The sequence below is a fragment of the Orcinus orca genome, chromosome 17 (assembly GCF_937001465.1).
Source record: "Orcinus orca chromosome 17, mOrcOrc1.1, whole genome shotgun sequence".
NCBI lineage: Eukaryota > Metazoa > Chordata > Mammalia > Artiodactyla > Delphinidae > Orcinus > Orcinus orca.
Genome location: NC_064575.1, coordinates 53292901 through 53308981, shown reverse-complemented (window position 1 = coordinate 53308981; position 16081 = coordinate 53292901). Strand labels below are relative to the sequence as shown.

General features: G+C 36.9%; 1 protein-coding gene across 3 annotated transcripts in view; it reads left to right on the top strand.

The window, feature by feature from the left end:
* The first annotated feature begins 220 nt into the window (after positions 1 to 220).
* RRM2B (ribonucleotide reductase regulatory TP53 inducible subunit M2B) overlaps positions 221 to 16081 on the top strand; it is a 39736-nt gene continuing 23875 nt past the window's right edge. Inside the window, exons 1-5 of one of the 3 annotated variants that reach the window (XM_033438171.2) lie at positions 221 to 435; positions 9561 to 9716; positions 13259 to 13375; positions 14119 to 14252; positions 14831 to 14925. In XM_033438171.2, coding sequence (XP_033294062.1) covers positions 388 to 435; positions 9561 to 9716; positions 13259 to 13375; positions 14119 to 14252; positions 14831 to 14925 — 550 coding nt within the window. In that variant the 5' untranslated portion in view covers positions 221 to 387. Of the gene's footprint in view, positions 436 to 510; positions 641 to 9560; positions 9717 to 13258; positions 13376 to 14118; positions 14253 to 14830; positions 14926 to 16081 lie in introns of those variants that run through there. The other 2 variants (XM_004275330.4, XM_033438172.2) reach the window with 2 other exon arrangements.

The window sequence follows — 16081 nt, the reverse complement described above, 5'->3', positions numbered from 1 at the left end:
AGAGAGAATCACTCACTGGGCAGGCGGGAGATGGGGCCGGCGCAGCGGGGCGGGGCCCGGAGGCGGGAGAGGCGGGGCCGGCAGGCGCAGGGAGGGACCCTCATTAAACAGGCGGGAGGTGGGGCCGGCGCAGAGGAGTGGGGCGGGGCCTGCGGAGCAGGCGGGTCCCTGAGGCCGGGGAGGCGGGGCCAGGCCAGAGCTGGGACAGTCCCTCAATGGGCAGGCGAGAAAGTGAGGTCGACAGAGTGGAGCGGGGCGGGGCCGGCAGGAGTAGGAGGGGTCGGGGCCGACTCAGAGGACCCGCCGGCTACTTGGTTCTGTCCCAGGTGGAGGTGGCCTGAGGCACTTGGTTCCCTCTGCTCTTGTAGCTCTGGCGGAGTCTGCGCGATGGGAGACGCGGAAAGGCCGGAAGCGTCCAGGCCCCAGCAGGAGGAGGTAAACATTGCTGCTGCTTCCTCTCCCGCCCCCAGTCACGACTGGCCTCTAGATTGCGGGTTGCGGCGGGGACCTGCAAGGTGCAGGAGCGCTGTGAGAAATTTTATTCATTGCCTTCTGAAACCTGGTGTCGGCCCGGCTTCGAGTCGTCGCTGCAGACGGGTTTCGTCTTTTCGAGCGCCCGGGAGGCAGTCCCCGGGGAGGGGTGAGGAGCGAGCCGGGTTTCTGCTCCACTGCTCTGTTCCGGGGCTACCCAAAGGCAATGCTCTGAGACTTCAGACCGGGGCAAGGCGCACCCCCCCTCCCATCCTTCCCTGTTCTGGAGCCCTAGCCGGGGAAATTGAGGCAAGGGCCGAGGACTGGTGGCTCTGCTAGAGAAATGCATGCCATCTCTGGGATCGGTAAAAGGACTTGGAAGGATGCCTGTGGAAATTGACACAGGTGGATGGGGTGGAGATGATAGGTAGAATGGCGTCGGGAAATCCTCATTAACAATGAAATGATCAGGTTAGGAGGCCAGTTTTCTCAGACCCGGCTAAACTAGCTGTGAATCTTTGGGTATCACTATCTTCGTTTATATGGTGGAAATGATACTTCCTTCACAAAGAATTAAGTAAAATGCTTTATGCAAAGTGCCACAGAAGTTGTGGGTGCTTAATAAAAACCTTAGTTAACGTGTTCATCTTCTCTGCTTCTATATTAGTAGAGGTATATAGCAACAGTAAGTAAGTTGGGATTCATTAGATTGTAGGGTTGTAGGGTAGTTCAAATTGTTGCACTATAATTTTCATACCCTGTTATTCTGTAAATACTTCTAAACCTGTTGCTGTGTGTGGTATCTGATTATTTTAATAGAGTTTCAGTTCACAGAGACACTTGCTTGGCCCTACATTTCTTCAGAAAGTTGTAGATTCCAGATTTGGGATTTTATTTTATTTTGACTTTGTAAACATTTAGTAGCTAGTTAACAAATTGTAAATAGCCCTCAAACTTTTTCTTCCCCTCTTGAAACAAATATATTTAGTACCAATTTCCCCACTGTAATGGGACAACTCAGATATTTTTGTTTGTGCTAGTAGTACCAAGACTTATTGAGATTTAAGACCTGGAAGTTAATTTTTATTTATTATCCCTATCTTGATACAGACCCACAAAGACAGAGGCAGTACTTTAGATATAGAAATAATTTTAGTGAGCACCTCTTCCACAGTTTTTAACTCGAAATGCAAGGGTGCCTTAAGTACTTTTTTTCTCTAGATATATTGGTGCAGCATGGGCCACCTGCAGCAGAATCACCTGGAAAACATTGTAAAAAATGTAAATTACTGGGCCTATGCCCCAGATGTAGTGAATCAAAATCTCTTGGGATGGGTCTGGGACTCCATTTTTAACAAGCACTTCAGGTGATCCTGGTACACATATTTTAAGAACACTACCTTGAAGAGTTTATACCTTGAAGGGGGTTTATGGCTCTCCTGAAGTTTGTAGACTTTGTATGTGCAGCTGTGAATCTCCTGATAAAGGGGGTTCAAAGTTTTTATAGTTTCTCAAAATTAACTATCATTAATCTAATTGATAGTCCCTATTTTCAAGGTAAGAAAGTTTAGGCCAGAAAAGATGAAATGATATGCCCAGGACCACACAAATCAGTAGCAGAGCTAGGTTTAAAACCAAGTTCTCATTCCTAGGCCAGTATTCCATCTGTTTTATTAGATTTGGTGGGAATAGGAAAATGAAAACACCTACAAATAGTGTATGGCTCTGACAGCATCCAAATATTCTACTTCACCTGAAGAATAGGAGAGAGGTGAAGGCAAGCAAATGAAAGTGGTGAAATTGGAGGTGGATGGGAGGGAGGGGCTGTGTAGAATGCCAGCCTAGATCAGAGCAGGGTGAGTGCTAGCTGGGGAATCTTGATCTAGATGGGTGCCCTAGCATGTCCTAGTAACTCTTGGGACCAGGTGACCAGAAACAGGAAGCACCATTCTGAAAAAGATGGTGGAATGTTGCCAAGGAATGACGATGAGAAGCTATTTCACATTCTCACTTAACACTTATGCAGTTACAACAAATTTATTTGTCTACTTCCGGTCTTACCTGCTGTCCAATCCTATTTACCACTGCCAAATTAATCCATCATTAAACCTGTGCCTCCGTGTCACTCCACTCAAATAAATACTCCCAAAAGGGTCTCAGTTCCCACCAAAACCTGCCCAGCTCCTCAGACTGGCAAAGTCCTGTTCAAGCAGCTTTTTCACGCTAACTGCCACATCTTAATTCAGGCTGTCATTTCTACCTCTGAAATCGACACTATAGTTGCTACCAAAATCTATGTTTTTTCTTTTCTAATTTAACCTACACAGGGATGTTCAATTTATCTTTCTCATGGCATCCCAATCCATGTTAATTCCTACCCAGAAACTCTCCATGACTCTCCATAGGAATGATTTTTTTTTTTTGGCCGTGCCGCGGGGCTTGTGGGATCTTAATTCCCCAACCAGGGATCGAACCCGAGCCCTCAGCAGTGAAAGTCTTAACCACTGACCACCAGGGAATTCCCAGGAATGATTTTAAACTGTGCTCCACAATGAATGCCTGTGAGGAGAGTTGAAGTCTCAGCCTCCCAGCCCCCCAGATATTTGAAAATCTTTGGCCCAGAAAACTCCAAACATCTTAGCCCAATTGAAATCCACAGTGTAGATCCTTTCTGTCTCATCTGTTGATCCTTGCTTTAGCCAAGTCAGGTCACTTCTACCTTTGCTTTACAACCATTTCAGCCAGTTTTAATCCCCGCTGGCTCTTCTTCCATCTGCCCTTTTTCTGTGAAGAGAGATAGTCTGCATTCTCAGCTGTGCTGCTGCTGCTCTATATGTTCTCCCTGAATAATCACATCCATCCTCTTGGCGACTACTCATAGATCTCCACTGAATTAGGAAGGAGGGAGGTAGTGCCTCTGCCTACTACCATAGTGTTATATTTTCAGCTGCCTTCTGGATATCTTGAAACTTGAGCCCATTATCTTTTTTATTGACCAAAGTGATTTTTTTTTTCGGTACGCGGGCCTCTCACTGTTGTGGCCGCTCCCGTTGCGGAGCACAGGCTCCGGACGCGCAGGCCCAGCGGCCATGGCTCACGGGCCCAGCCGCTCCGCGGCATGTGGGATCTTCCCGGCGGGGCACGAACCCCTTTCCCCTGCATCGGCAGCGGACACGGCGCCACCAGGGAAGCCCGACCAAAGTGATTTTTAAAAGGCTTTTGTGTTTGTAACTTGTTATGGCTTGGGTTGGTGGGGGGAGTTAATTCAAATTAAGCTTTTGTTAAACATCTAATGTGAGAAGTAAGAGTTTTTGTCTGATTCAGTTATTCTCCAGGTGCTGAGCACTTTGAGTCTCTTATTTCTCATTTTGATCATCCAGTTGTTGGAGCTGTAAACCTCAAGGGCATCTTCAACTCTTCCTTATCCTGTTGTCCAGAATCCAAATTTTAGCAGGAATTATTAAATCTACTTTTGAATATCCCTTAAATCAGTCTTTTGTGTTTCTGGAGCTGATATCCTCGTTCAGGCAAGAGATGGATAGTGCAATAATCTTTTCATTGTTATCTCCACCTCCAATTTCTCTTCTAATCTAGCCACATTTCTCCAAAAGTGATTATAAAACAAATCTGATTCTGTTCCTTACCTGATTAAAAACTTTCAATTGCTCCCAGTAGACTGCATGCTAAGGCCAGATGCCAAAGTGTTATATATCAAAGCAGACCACTTTGACCTGCTCCAACATTTTCAAAAAAATCAACATCTTAATATCCATTTAAAATGCAAAAAATAGGCGCATCCCCCTTAACCTCAGATAAAGCTTGGAGATGGAGTACGTATTTTAACAGCTGAAAGTTAAAAAATGTTTCGTTTGCTTCTTTTTGTCAAAATGATGACACTGAGTAAAAAAGAAATTGTCAAAATAGTTGTATCAAATGGCGATAGGAAAATAGCTATGGCAAAATTCATATATATTTACATTCAATGCCCTTGCATGGTTTAAAACCTGGGCCAATTTTCCAAACAAAATCATAAGTACAACACTAATTGATAAAATTGACTTTTGTCTATTTTATTAGTATAATTTTTTAAGTTAATATATATAACTTATATATATTATTATATATAATAAGTTAATTAAGTTAATATATATAACTTATATAATAATATAAGTTAATAATATAACTTATAAGTTATAATATTATATATTATTATATAATTAATTACATAATTAAATATATTAATAATTAATATATAATTATATATTGTATATAATTAATTATATTAATTGTTAATTAATTAATATATATAATTAATATAATTATATATAATATGATAATATTATATTATTGTTATATATTATATATTAATATGTATAAGTTATGTATAACATATATTATATATAATAAGTATAAATAATAAGTATAAATAATAAGTATAAAATAAGTATAAAATAATAATATAACATATATATTATTATATATAATAAGTTAATTAAGTTAATATATATAACTTGTATAATATAATAAGTTAATTAAGTTAATATATATAACATATATATTATATATAATATATTATATATATTATTTTATCATTACTTATAAAATCAATGGAATAGTAAGTCTGTTTTGATGAACCCATCACTTTAAATTGGTGTATAGATGATAGTTGAAGATTTATATCAAACTTAGTAAAGAATTACCTCGCGTATTTTTCAGAAGTTCTCTTAATTCACTACTGGCCAATTCTGTGGATTTATCAACCCTGTAAAATATGTGGATACCCGTAGCATTCAAAATGCATATGGCTAGTATGCTGCTGTCTGATGCACTCACGTACTTCTGTTGCCACCAGGATCAGCTGTCTTTATTTCCAGTGCTGTTTATACCAGTAGTACTTGTTTTGTAATGACTAATTAATTTATTCATTTTTGAATTATTTATTTATTTATTTATTTTATTTTTGGCTGCGTCTGATCTTAGTTGCGGAACACGGGATCTTTTGTTTTGGTGCGTGGGCTCTTCGTTGTGGCATGCAGGCTTCTCTCTAGTTGCAGTGCTTGGGCTCTGTAGTTTGCTGGATGCGGGCTCAGTAGTTGTGGTGCGTGGGCTTAGTTGCCCCATAGCATGTGGGATCTTACTTCCCCGACCAGGTATCTAACCAGTGTCCCTTGCAGTGGAAGGTGGATTCTTAACCACTGGACCACCAGGGAAGTCCTGTAGTGACTGTAATTTAATTAAATATGTGGAAACTAGTAATATGTGAGTATGAAAAGAAAGTTTTTTCTCTGAAAACTTAAACTGAGAGCTTTGGAAAATTCAATAAACATGAATTGTTAACAAATTCTGTAGAATTAGATGTAAGCAAACAAGTATAAAAAGATTGGGGAGAATCATAAAAGAGATAAGGATTTTGCACTGAGATTGTGCTACCCTAAGTGTGTTAAAACTAGAAAGTATAGGTGTTGCGTTGTGCTGTCTTAATGTCAGAAAGTCTTGGGACTCCAATCAGTGTGACAACGACAACGTTTTGGCCTTATAGCAGAAGATTAGCAAATAAATGTAAATGTTTTAAGTGAAATCAAATAGTTTAAGGCATATATACTTTTCTTGTGATTCCTTAATTTAACCAGTTTTCAACTAACAGTTCTTAACTTCGAACAAGAGAGCTACTATTATGTTATTGTTACTATTAGCATTATTGTTTTTTTCCTTTTTGGTTGGTTTTGAAAAAAAAATCTTGGGTCACGCCTGAAAAATAGAGACAAATGTTTACAGGGTTTTTGTTGTTGTTGTTGTTGTTTTTAACTGCCTGTCTTTAATCTCGTGTTATTCTTCAGTTAAGCAGAGATAGCTAGAGAAACTTTCATCTGAGTTCACCCAAAAAAAAAAAAAAAAAGGACAACCTGGAAACACAAGTCCATGCATTAGTGGTTACCTTTCTGTATGGTATAAAACATTTCTGTCAGTTACTTTTATTACTGTTTTAAATGATTAAAAACATTTATTATTTTTTAATTGAAGTATAGTTAATTTACAATGTGTTAGTTTACAGTGTACAACAAAGTGATTCAGTTATACATGTATATGTATTCTTTTTCAGATTCTTTTCCATTATAGGTTATTACAAGAGATTGAGTATAGTTCCCTATGCTATACAGTAGGTCCTTGTAAAAACACATTTTAGAGTGAAATTTTAAATCTAATGTTTGTGACACTAGAGGAACCACATAGTTCTTAAGAGCACACTTGGAAAAGTCATTGTGAAGTGTTTTCTGCCTTTCTGGTTTATCTTCTTCTGTCGTCCTCCACATACCATAAAGTCCAGATATAGAAAGTTACTTCCAATTCTTAAAAATGTCATATGCCATCATGCCTTTTTTCATATTGTTTTTTCTTCTAAAATATGGGTTCTTAGCCCACATCCACAGAGAATACCCTGCAGAGCCTAGAACTTTGGGATGTGTGGTTCTCCTGACATTGTTTTAAAATGTGTGTGGATTTTTCTTAGCTTCAGGAAAATAAGCAATATGTCATCTCTAACCCAGTTCAAAAGTCTATGTTCATGAAAGCCCCTCTCTTTACGTGGCAGTATCTCCTAATTCAGCTTCTTTTCTTAACAACCCTCCTAATTACAAGTGATGATGATCAGATTAAATGACTTGCCTAAAGACATGAATAATACTTTGTGCTTATTGTAAGTGAACACAATTTTGTACTTTAATGAACAGTGTAGAGTGAAATATGGTCATTTGGTTCACATTCTGCCGTAGAGGCAGCAATTTCCAAAGTGTTGATTTTCAATCTTATCTTTACTGTCTTATCATTCACCTGTGAAATACATCCTCATCAACAGCACACTTCAATGATCTCATTATACATAGTGATTTTAACCTGGTAAAGGAGAAGGTGAATGCATTTTGAGAAAGTTTTACTCTGAGATTTCTGAAGCTTGCACCAGTTAAAAATCACTGCTTTAAGCCTTATCGGTTTGGCTGGTAAGAACCAAAGGATCACTTTGGTTCTTTCAACTTTATTTATAATGAAATCATTTTTATTTTTCTTGCTTTTTCCTAAAATCAAATTTGGTGATTTCCTCCTCCTGTCATTTCACTGGTTACATCAGTACCATTTGTTAAATTAATTTTGCTTAGTAGGAGATATTTCAGTTGGCCCTTGAATAACCTGGGGGTTAGGGGCACTGACCCTTGGTGCAGTTGAAAATCCACATATAACTTTTCAGTTGGCACTCTGTATCCATGGTTCTGCACCCACTGATTGTCAACCAACTGTGGATGGAATAGTATTGTAGTTTTTATTGGAAAATACTCACATGTAAGTGGACCTGTGCAATTCAAACCTGTGTTGTTCAAGGGTTAATTGTAGTGTTTACTCTTTTTAACTTTAATTATCTCACTGTTTTGAATTCTGGTTTTTAGATGTAGGCTGGCCCTACTAGCTGCCATCCATACATATGTATGGATGTAGTTTAAGGCAAGGCTTTGAGTTCAGACCTATCTCAGTTCTAATCTTACTTCTGCCACTCACCACTTGTGGGATCCTGGGTATGTTATTTATGTACTTCAAGACCTAGTTGTCTCATCTGTAAAATGGGAATACTGTTACTATTTGACTGACTTGTACAGATTAAGCAGAATAAGGTATATAAAGCATCTGTGTGGTGACAGTTCAAAAGCAGCCTCAATACCGGACCCAGAGGACATGGTCTTATGTGTATCTCCTGTTCTAGAGCCTGGAACTGCAGTGTCAGGATCTTACGGCTTTTTTGAGATTGCAGAGCCCTCAATGGCAACACAAACAAACAAAAAACTTGACCACTTCTGTTTCAAAAATTTGCTTAAATATTTGTGGAATGAATATTGAGTAAGTGCCAGGTACTATGCTAGGCTCTAGGGATTCCACGAGTGTAAAGTTGGTTTTTGCTGTTAAGAAGCACGGTCTAGAAGAGACTGTAGAGAAGTAACAGGGAATTAAATTGCAGTGAGCTATGTGCTATGTTAGGCACCTAATCCAGGCCTTTGGTGTAGTGGGGGGAGGAGGAGATGTGAGGGCACTCAGAGGAGGCTTGCTTTGAGTGGTTATTAGGTTATTTCACTAATGTATTGTGGTCTTATGTTAAATTTTTAAAAATCTAAAGGTATCCGGTAATCTGAGCACAAGGTAAAGAGAAATTAACAGCCCATTCACTTACTTAGCTAATGTTTATTGATGTTACACTTGACACAGTACTCTGGGAACACCACAATATATAAAAACTGGTCTCTGCTCTCTTGCTGATTATTAAAAATATACACACACACACACACACACACACACACACACACACACACACACACACATACATACATATATGGCACTGTCCCCTTTTAGAGTGCCATCCTCTTTCCAAGCAGTATGTATTTAGGTCTGTGTTTCTTACTTTATCCCATAGAGCTTTGAGACAGCCCCAGTGAGACCATATGCAGTAAAGGAATGTTAACATGTAAATAGCAAAAACCAACTGGTACATGGGAAGGGTCAGACAAACAAAGGCTACTAAGTTTTTGGTAAGGAGTTTTCAGATAAGTATTATAATTTCAGTTAATATTAGAAAAGAAAACATTAAAATTTAAAAAGTAGCTCATAACAGTAGCCTATTCATGCCAGCATTCTGTCTCTGTGAGAGGCACTGAAGGGGCATTTTGTCCACAACTTTAGAAATTTGTCCACTGTGACGTTTATGGGTCTAATTTTATACTTATCCTCAAAGTAACAATAATGACAATAATATTTTGAGAGATTACTATGCACCAGGCTCTGTTTAAAACACTTTTAATCATCACAATTAACCTCTAAGGTAGGTATTATTTTACTGATGAGGAAACCAAGGCTCAGAGAAGTTAAGGAACTTCCTATAGCCACACACCTAAGCAAACACCATTAACCAGCTACCACATAACAGTAAGGATTCAAGCTGGGGACACTGGCTCCCAAAATGATGCTGTCTCCCGAACTTCCCCAGATGTGTGTTTAGATGTGAATAAAGAGGAAATCTCTCCATAAAATGGGTACTTGTATTTTATTTTTCACAGAGGTTATCTTCAGATACCAACGAAAATGAAGCAAAGTCAAATGAAGAGCCACTCCTAAGAAAGAGTTCTCGCCGATTTGTCATCTTTCCAATCCAGTACCCTGACATTTGGAAAATGTATAAACAGGCACAGGCCTCCTTCTGGACAGCAGAAGAGGTAAGTAGCAGCACCGTCATCAGCAAACATGTTCTGTAGTGCAGTGTTCACATTTTCTGTTGCAGGACATTAAAAATGTTTAACTTACATTATAAGGTACATTGAATAAGATCAGTTGTATAAGATAATGTTTGAAATACAAATACTATTTGTACTAAATAGTACTAAGTACTAAATAGTACTAAATACTATTAGTACTAAATAGTACTAAATACTATTAGTACTAAATAGTACTAAATACAGGGTTCTGCAATGTTTTGTGTTTAGATTACTGTCTATAAACATGTTTTCTGCTGCAAAAATGTCATCTCAGTCTGCCAGAATTTTACCTCCAATATATTTCAGAACATTTTCCATTTTTAAACAGAGTTTTGGTTTGCTGTGACCAAATAAGACTAGTCTTTACTTATGGTTAGTGGAATAAATAAAATTGCAGCCATAGCTAAAGCATGAAATAGTGAAAGCCTTAGAGACCCTCCTTTCAGATGAGAGGCTTATCTGATGGTGCAGAAGGAGCTGTCACATGGGGAGTTTGCCTGGGCAGGGCACTCGCTTCTGAGGTGCTGGCCTGAATTCACAGTGCTCCTCCCAGCCTGGCCCTGCCCTCAGCCACATCAAACCTGGCACAGCTGTGCCAACAGACAGGACAGCTGTGGAATGTTTTCCTGTAGTGTGGCAATTTCCGCCTAGGAAATGAGTTGAACACAGCAAATCAGAAGATCCTCGCTGGTTTGGTAAAAGGGCAGTTGGTCATGCAAGCGGTTGCTCCATAGTCTGCAAATAATCATTGTCTTCATTTTTGAATACGATGGATGATACCTGTATAGCACTCTGTTCTCTGTGTGTGCATGTTTATCTATATAGATAGATATATCTACTTGTTTAGATATATTTGGATCTGTCTGTTTATTTATCTGTTTTTTGAGAAATTGACTCTTTACATATGCTGTTGAGAATGCAGACTCTGGAACCAGGCTGCCTAGGTACAAATCCTGGCTCTACCTCGTACTAGCTGTGCCACTGGCAAAGTTGCTCTGTGAAACCTCTCTGTGTATCCTCATCAGTAAATTGGGCTAATAGTACCTAGTTCTGGTTGTTAGGATTAATTAGATGTGTAGAATGTTACTTGGCATTTAGCAAGCACCAAATAAATGTAAGCTATTATTTTACACAGAAGGGGGGAGATTTATACTAGAAATCAGAAGGCGCCAATTTTTGAAGCTTCTGTTACATTGATTTTACCCACCTACCCATCTTTGTTATTTTATATTTGTTAACGTTATTAACATCTTTGTTATATTGTAGTTGGCATGTAGAGCAAAAAACCAACCCAAACCCAAACTCAGCATTTTCAAATTGGGCCATAGTGCTAGGCACACCTGACTGTCTCTAACTGTGGTTTTTAGAAAGTTTTTTGTGAGATGTGGTTAAGAGAACAAACAGAGTACATAGGTGGCTTTTTCATTCATCATGTTAAAAAAGTACTTGTGATACCTGGGTTTTTTTAATTCATCAAAAAATTTCTTACATCTTTTAGGAAATGTAATATGTGTAGTACTATGACTTAAAAAACACTAATTTTTGAAAATTAAAATATAAAGTTGGTACATGTTTTATAGACAGCTGATAGAAAGATTCAAATACATAATTAATTGGGAAGTCAAACACATTTTTAGTTCCACATATTATTCATTTAAACAAATTATGTAAGTTACAGTTTAATCGACTCTAGACTTCATTGTTTTATCAGTGATTTAGCTTTATTCCTAAATATGCCTGATCATCGAAGCCTTGATTCAGAAGATAAAGTTCTGGTGTTTGGGGTTTTTTTTCAAAGCTACCCAGGCAGTTCTGTAAACCAGTAGTTTGTAATCAATCTTTAGATTGTAAAATTGAGAATTTATTCAAATGAGATAAAGCTGGGCGAAAAGTTTTACCTTTTAGGAATGGAAAATGACTAATGTAGGTAAGTTTAATATTTAAGAGAGAGCATATTGTAATATTAAAATTTAGTATCAGGAGTATAATACACAAAAACCAGGAAGATGTCAGTTAAACCCGAGTGAACTCTTAATAGAATAGGACATGATTTTTAGCTTACATATTTTAAAAGATGTATACAAATATTTCCTCTCTGCTCCATTGTATCCCCAACATTTAGCACAGTGTCTGGCATGTAGTTGGTGCTCAGTAAACATTTAAAAAATAAAGTAATGAGAAAAAGGACTTTGGAAAAGAACACAAATGATTGAAAGGATGAAACTTTAGTCTTTTTTTGGAATGGTGAAAGAGATTAGGGCTTTGTTAGAATAAATAAAAGAAGGACAAAAGACAATTACATATTGCAAATGTTTATGAGGTTATTATGAAACATACTTAAGAGATCTTCCTGAGACAAAATGATATCTACAAGGTACATTTAAAGACTATTTTACAATTGTAAATTTCACCAAACTCTAGAATACATTTCTATTAATTCCAAGGACTAGTTCTAATAAATATTTTCCGAAATATTTCTATTTCCAGAGGAAGCCATATCTATAAATTGTTTTAAAACCCAGATTGTTATGTGCCTGACATTACTTCTGGGTATAAAAGTAGATTAGTCAGCAGTAAGGTAGCAGCTACAATTGCTTAACAAGTGCCTAGTTATCTGTCTAACACAATGGTAAATATGTATAATATGTTAAAGAAATGGCTGCTGAAAGGCATTAGTTTATTCACCTCAGTTCCTTCTTGACTGTTTCTACTCTCCCCATTTTGCCCCTTCCTTAATTGCTTCCAGATTTTGGCTTTCCCCCAAGCTTTATTGATATAGTTGACATATAACATTGTGTAGGTATAAAGTGTACAACGTATTGCTTTGATACACTATGTATGGCAAAATGATTACCACCATAGTATAAGCTAACACCTGTATCCCATCACATAGTTACCATTTCTTTTTTGTGGTGAGAATAGGTTAATTTTAATATTTTGAAAGGACATCCTGGCCAGCTTCTCAATTAGCTAGAAGATAGATGTCTTCATAATGTTTTAATTTTGTTCTGTTCCTTTGTAATTTTCTTAGTTTGAGCTGCTATAATAATATCATAGAGTAGATAGCTTGCAAACAACAGAAATTTATTTCTCACAGTTTTGGAGGCTGGTGATTCTAAGATCAAGGTGCCTGCAGATTTGATATCTGGTGAAGGCTTGCTTCCTGTTTCATAGACAGCTGTCTTCTTGCTATGTCCTCACATGGCAGAAGGGGCAAAGGAGCTCTCTGAGGTCTCTTTATATGGGCACTAATGCCATTCATGAGGGTGACCTAATCACTTCCTAAAGGCTCCACCTCCAAATATCATCACATTGAGGATTAGGTTTCAATATGGACTTTGCGGGGACACAAATACTTAGTCTATAGCAAGAATGATGAAATTTTTTTCTTTTTCACATTTTACTGCCAATGAGATGTCCCACCTTAACTTTGAAATGGAAGTCAGTTTTCCATACTTTGAGAAGAATTTAAGTTAAAACTTTCGAAAATCTTTTTATTTCAGGTTGATTTATCAAAGGATCTCCCTCACTGGAACAAGCTTAAATCAGAAGAGAAGTATTTTATCTCTCACATCTTAGCCTTTTTTGCAGCCAGTGATGGAATTGTGAATGAAAATTTGGTAAGATTTTTGTTTCCACTTTTGTTCTCATTCAGCAGTTAAATGATAGTAATGGTGGTAAGATAATCAGACTGAGTCTGAAAAATGATGTCTAAGAAATGAACTTAACTCTTGAAAACATTTTTTCTGATGAAGTGTCAGAGGCAAGGATACATTTCTGTTATTTGACCCCCCAAAATATCATGAAATCAAGCATATTGTACCAATCAAAACTACTTACAAGGCATAAGCATGAGTTTGATTTTACCCTTAGATAGTAATCCTAATAGAGAACCTGCACCTTAATAATCTTTCCAGAGCTCTGCCATAGAGCACTGGGTCTGGCTTCCCATTTTTAAACTTCTATTATGGTTGGTTAGAAGACATGCTTTCTTATTAAAAAGAATGGGAAGATGCAAACTTTCATTATAAGCTTGTAGGGGCTTCAGTAGATCTAATTAAGGTCAATTCTACAAAGCAAAATAATTATTTTTGGTAGATGTTCTAAAATTTATTTGGCTTTATAGGCAGTATCTCCACCTAATAGGTCAGTTTATTTAATTGCTTAAGAATATAGTATGCAACTAATTGTGGAGGGTTGATGGATTAAGTAGTACTGCTTAAAATAATTCATAAGGTCTTTCTGACCTGTCTGTGGCATGACAGGTGATTTTTAAGTGGTAATTCTGATGTCCAGATTCTGATTTGCAGTGTTTAATGAGAGCCCATAGAATTGGATATATTTGTTTCCCTTATCTTCTTAGGTGGAGCGCTTTAGTCAGGAGGTGCAGGTTCCAGAGGCTCGCTGTTTCTATGGCTTTCAAATTCTCATCGAAAATGTTCACTCAGAGATGTACAGTTTGCTAATAGACACTTACATCAGAGATCCTAAGAAAAGGTATTACTGCTGGGATTTTATTTACAAAGGTTTATCCTATTGCTTGATTATGTTAATATTAAGGAACTAAATATTAGGGAAAGATTATTCAAATATGGAAGTTTAGGAGTACAATATTTTCTATTGCTTAATAATGTGTTAGATTAAAAAAAACTTGTATAGGACCAGTAAATCTTTGGATAGTATATCTTAAAAAACTGTTCACACACTGTTCTGTTTAGAAATTAAATATTCTAATTTAGTCAATTTTGTATAAGACCAGATCCAAAGCACTAATTTGAGTTTTACTTTCACTTCTATATTTTATGGACATGCAAAAATACAGAAAAACTACAGGTCTGTTGCATACCATAGAATTGCATAGAATCAAATATAGTCTGATTAAAAACAAGTAAATTGGAGATTCCCTGGTGGTCCAGTGGTTAGGACTTGGCGCTTTCACTGCTGAGGGCCCGGGTTCAATCCCTGGTCGGGGAACTAAGATCCTGCAAGCCGTGTGGCGCAGCCAAAGATAAAAAAAAAAAAAAAAACCAAAAAACCAAGTGAATAACTTTGCCATTAATCTTTTGTTTTTACAGGGAATTTTTATTTAATGCAATTGAAACAATGCCATATGTTAAGAAAAAAGCAGATTGGGCCTTGCGATGGATAGCAGATAGAAAATCTACTTTTGGTATGTAGCTTTAATTTATATATGATCAAATTAGCCTTGGGTTATACAATGCTATTTTACATGGTGTAGTATCACTATTCCTAAGAATTAATTCGAAACTGGTGAAAAATAATCTAAATCTATTATCTATTCTGTTTATTAAATTGAAAGTTGAGAGGTTAAATGTCAGCGCATAATTACAGGTAAATAAGAATCAGTCACATAGACTCTGACAAGAATATTAGAGCAAGACTATATGCTTTCAGTAATGTTTATTTTCCCTAAAATAAAGCAAGTCAAAGTCTTAACATTTTTCAGGGAACAAATATGTCAATTAGTGCACTCAACTAAGGCAAGAAACAGTTTGCAATAACAGGCTTATTTTTCACAGATAAGTTAAACGCAAACACCCTTTTGGGTGAGTTGAGATCCAATAACATTTTTTTACGGAAGCGATTAACATTGTTTCTTATAATATAAATATTTATTACATTTAATTAAAATATTCAGATATTTAATTTAAATAGCTCTAAGTACCTTTCTTATTTATTTCACAATTGGTTGTCTTTACTTTCTGGTTTTATTCATCATGTGGGGAAAGAGGTCTCAAAATTTTTGGTCTAAGTACTCCTTTGCACTCTTAAAAATTATTGAGGACTGGTTATATCTATTGATATTTTCATATTAGAAATTAAAGCCAAGAAAATTTCAAAATATTTAATTATTAATGCATATTAAATTAACAGTAATAACCCATTGCAGTTTGAAATAAATAATGTATATTTATGAAAAGAAACACTGTATTTTCCCAAAAAATTGGAATGGCCTAGTTTTGGCCATTCCATTCTCACTGGAATGAGAATGGCCTAGTTTTTTATTTTTGCAAATCTCTTTAATGTCTGACTTAATAGGAGGATAGCTGGATTATATCTGCTTCTGCATTCAATTTGTTGCAGAATGTTGTTTTGGTTGAAGTATATAAAGAAAATCCAACCTCCTTCAGATATGTAGTTAGAAAAAGGAGAAGTATTTTACCAGGCTTTTCAGATTGTTGTGAATATGTTGTGTAGCCTTTGGAAAACACCACTGTATATTCATGAGAGAATGATGGTAAAAAAGATAAATAGTGTCTTATTATTACTATGAAAATAGTTTTGACTTCACAGACCTCCTGGGT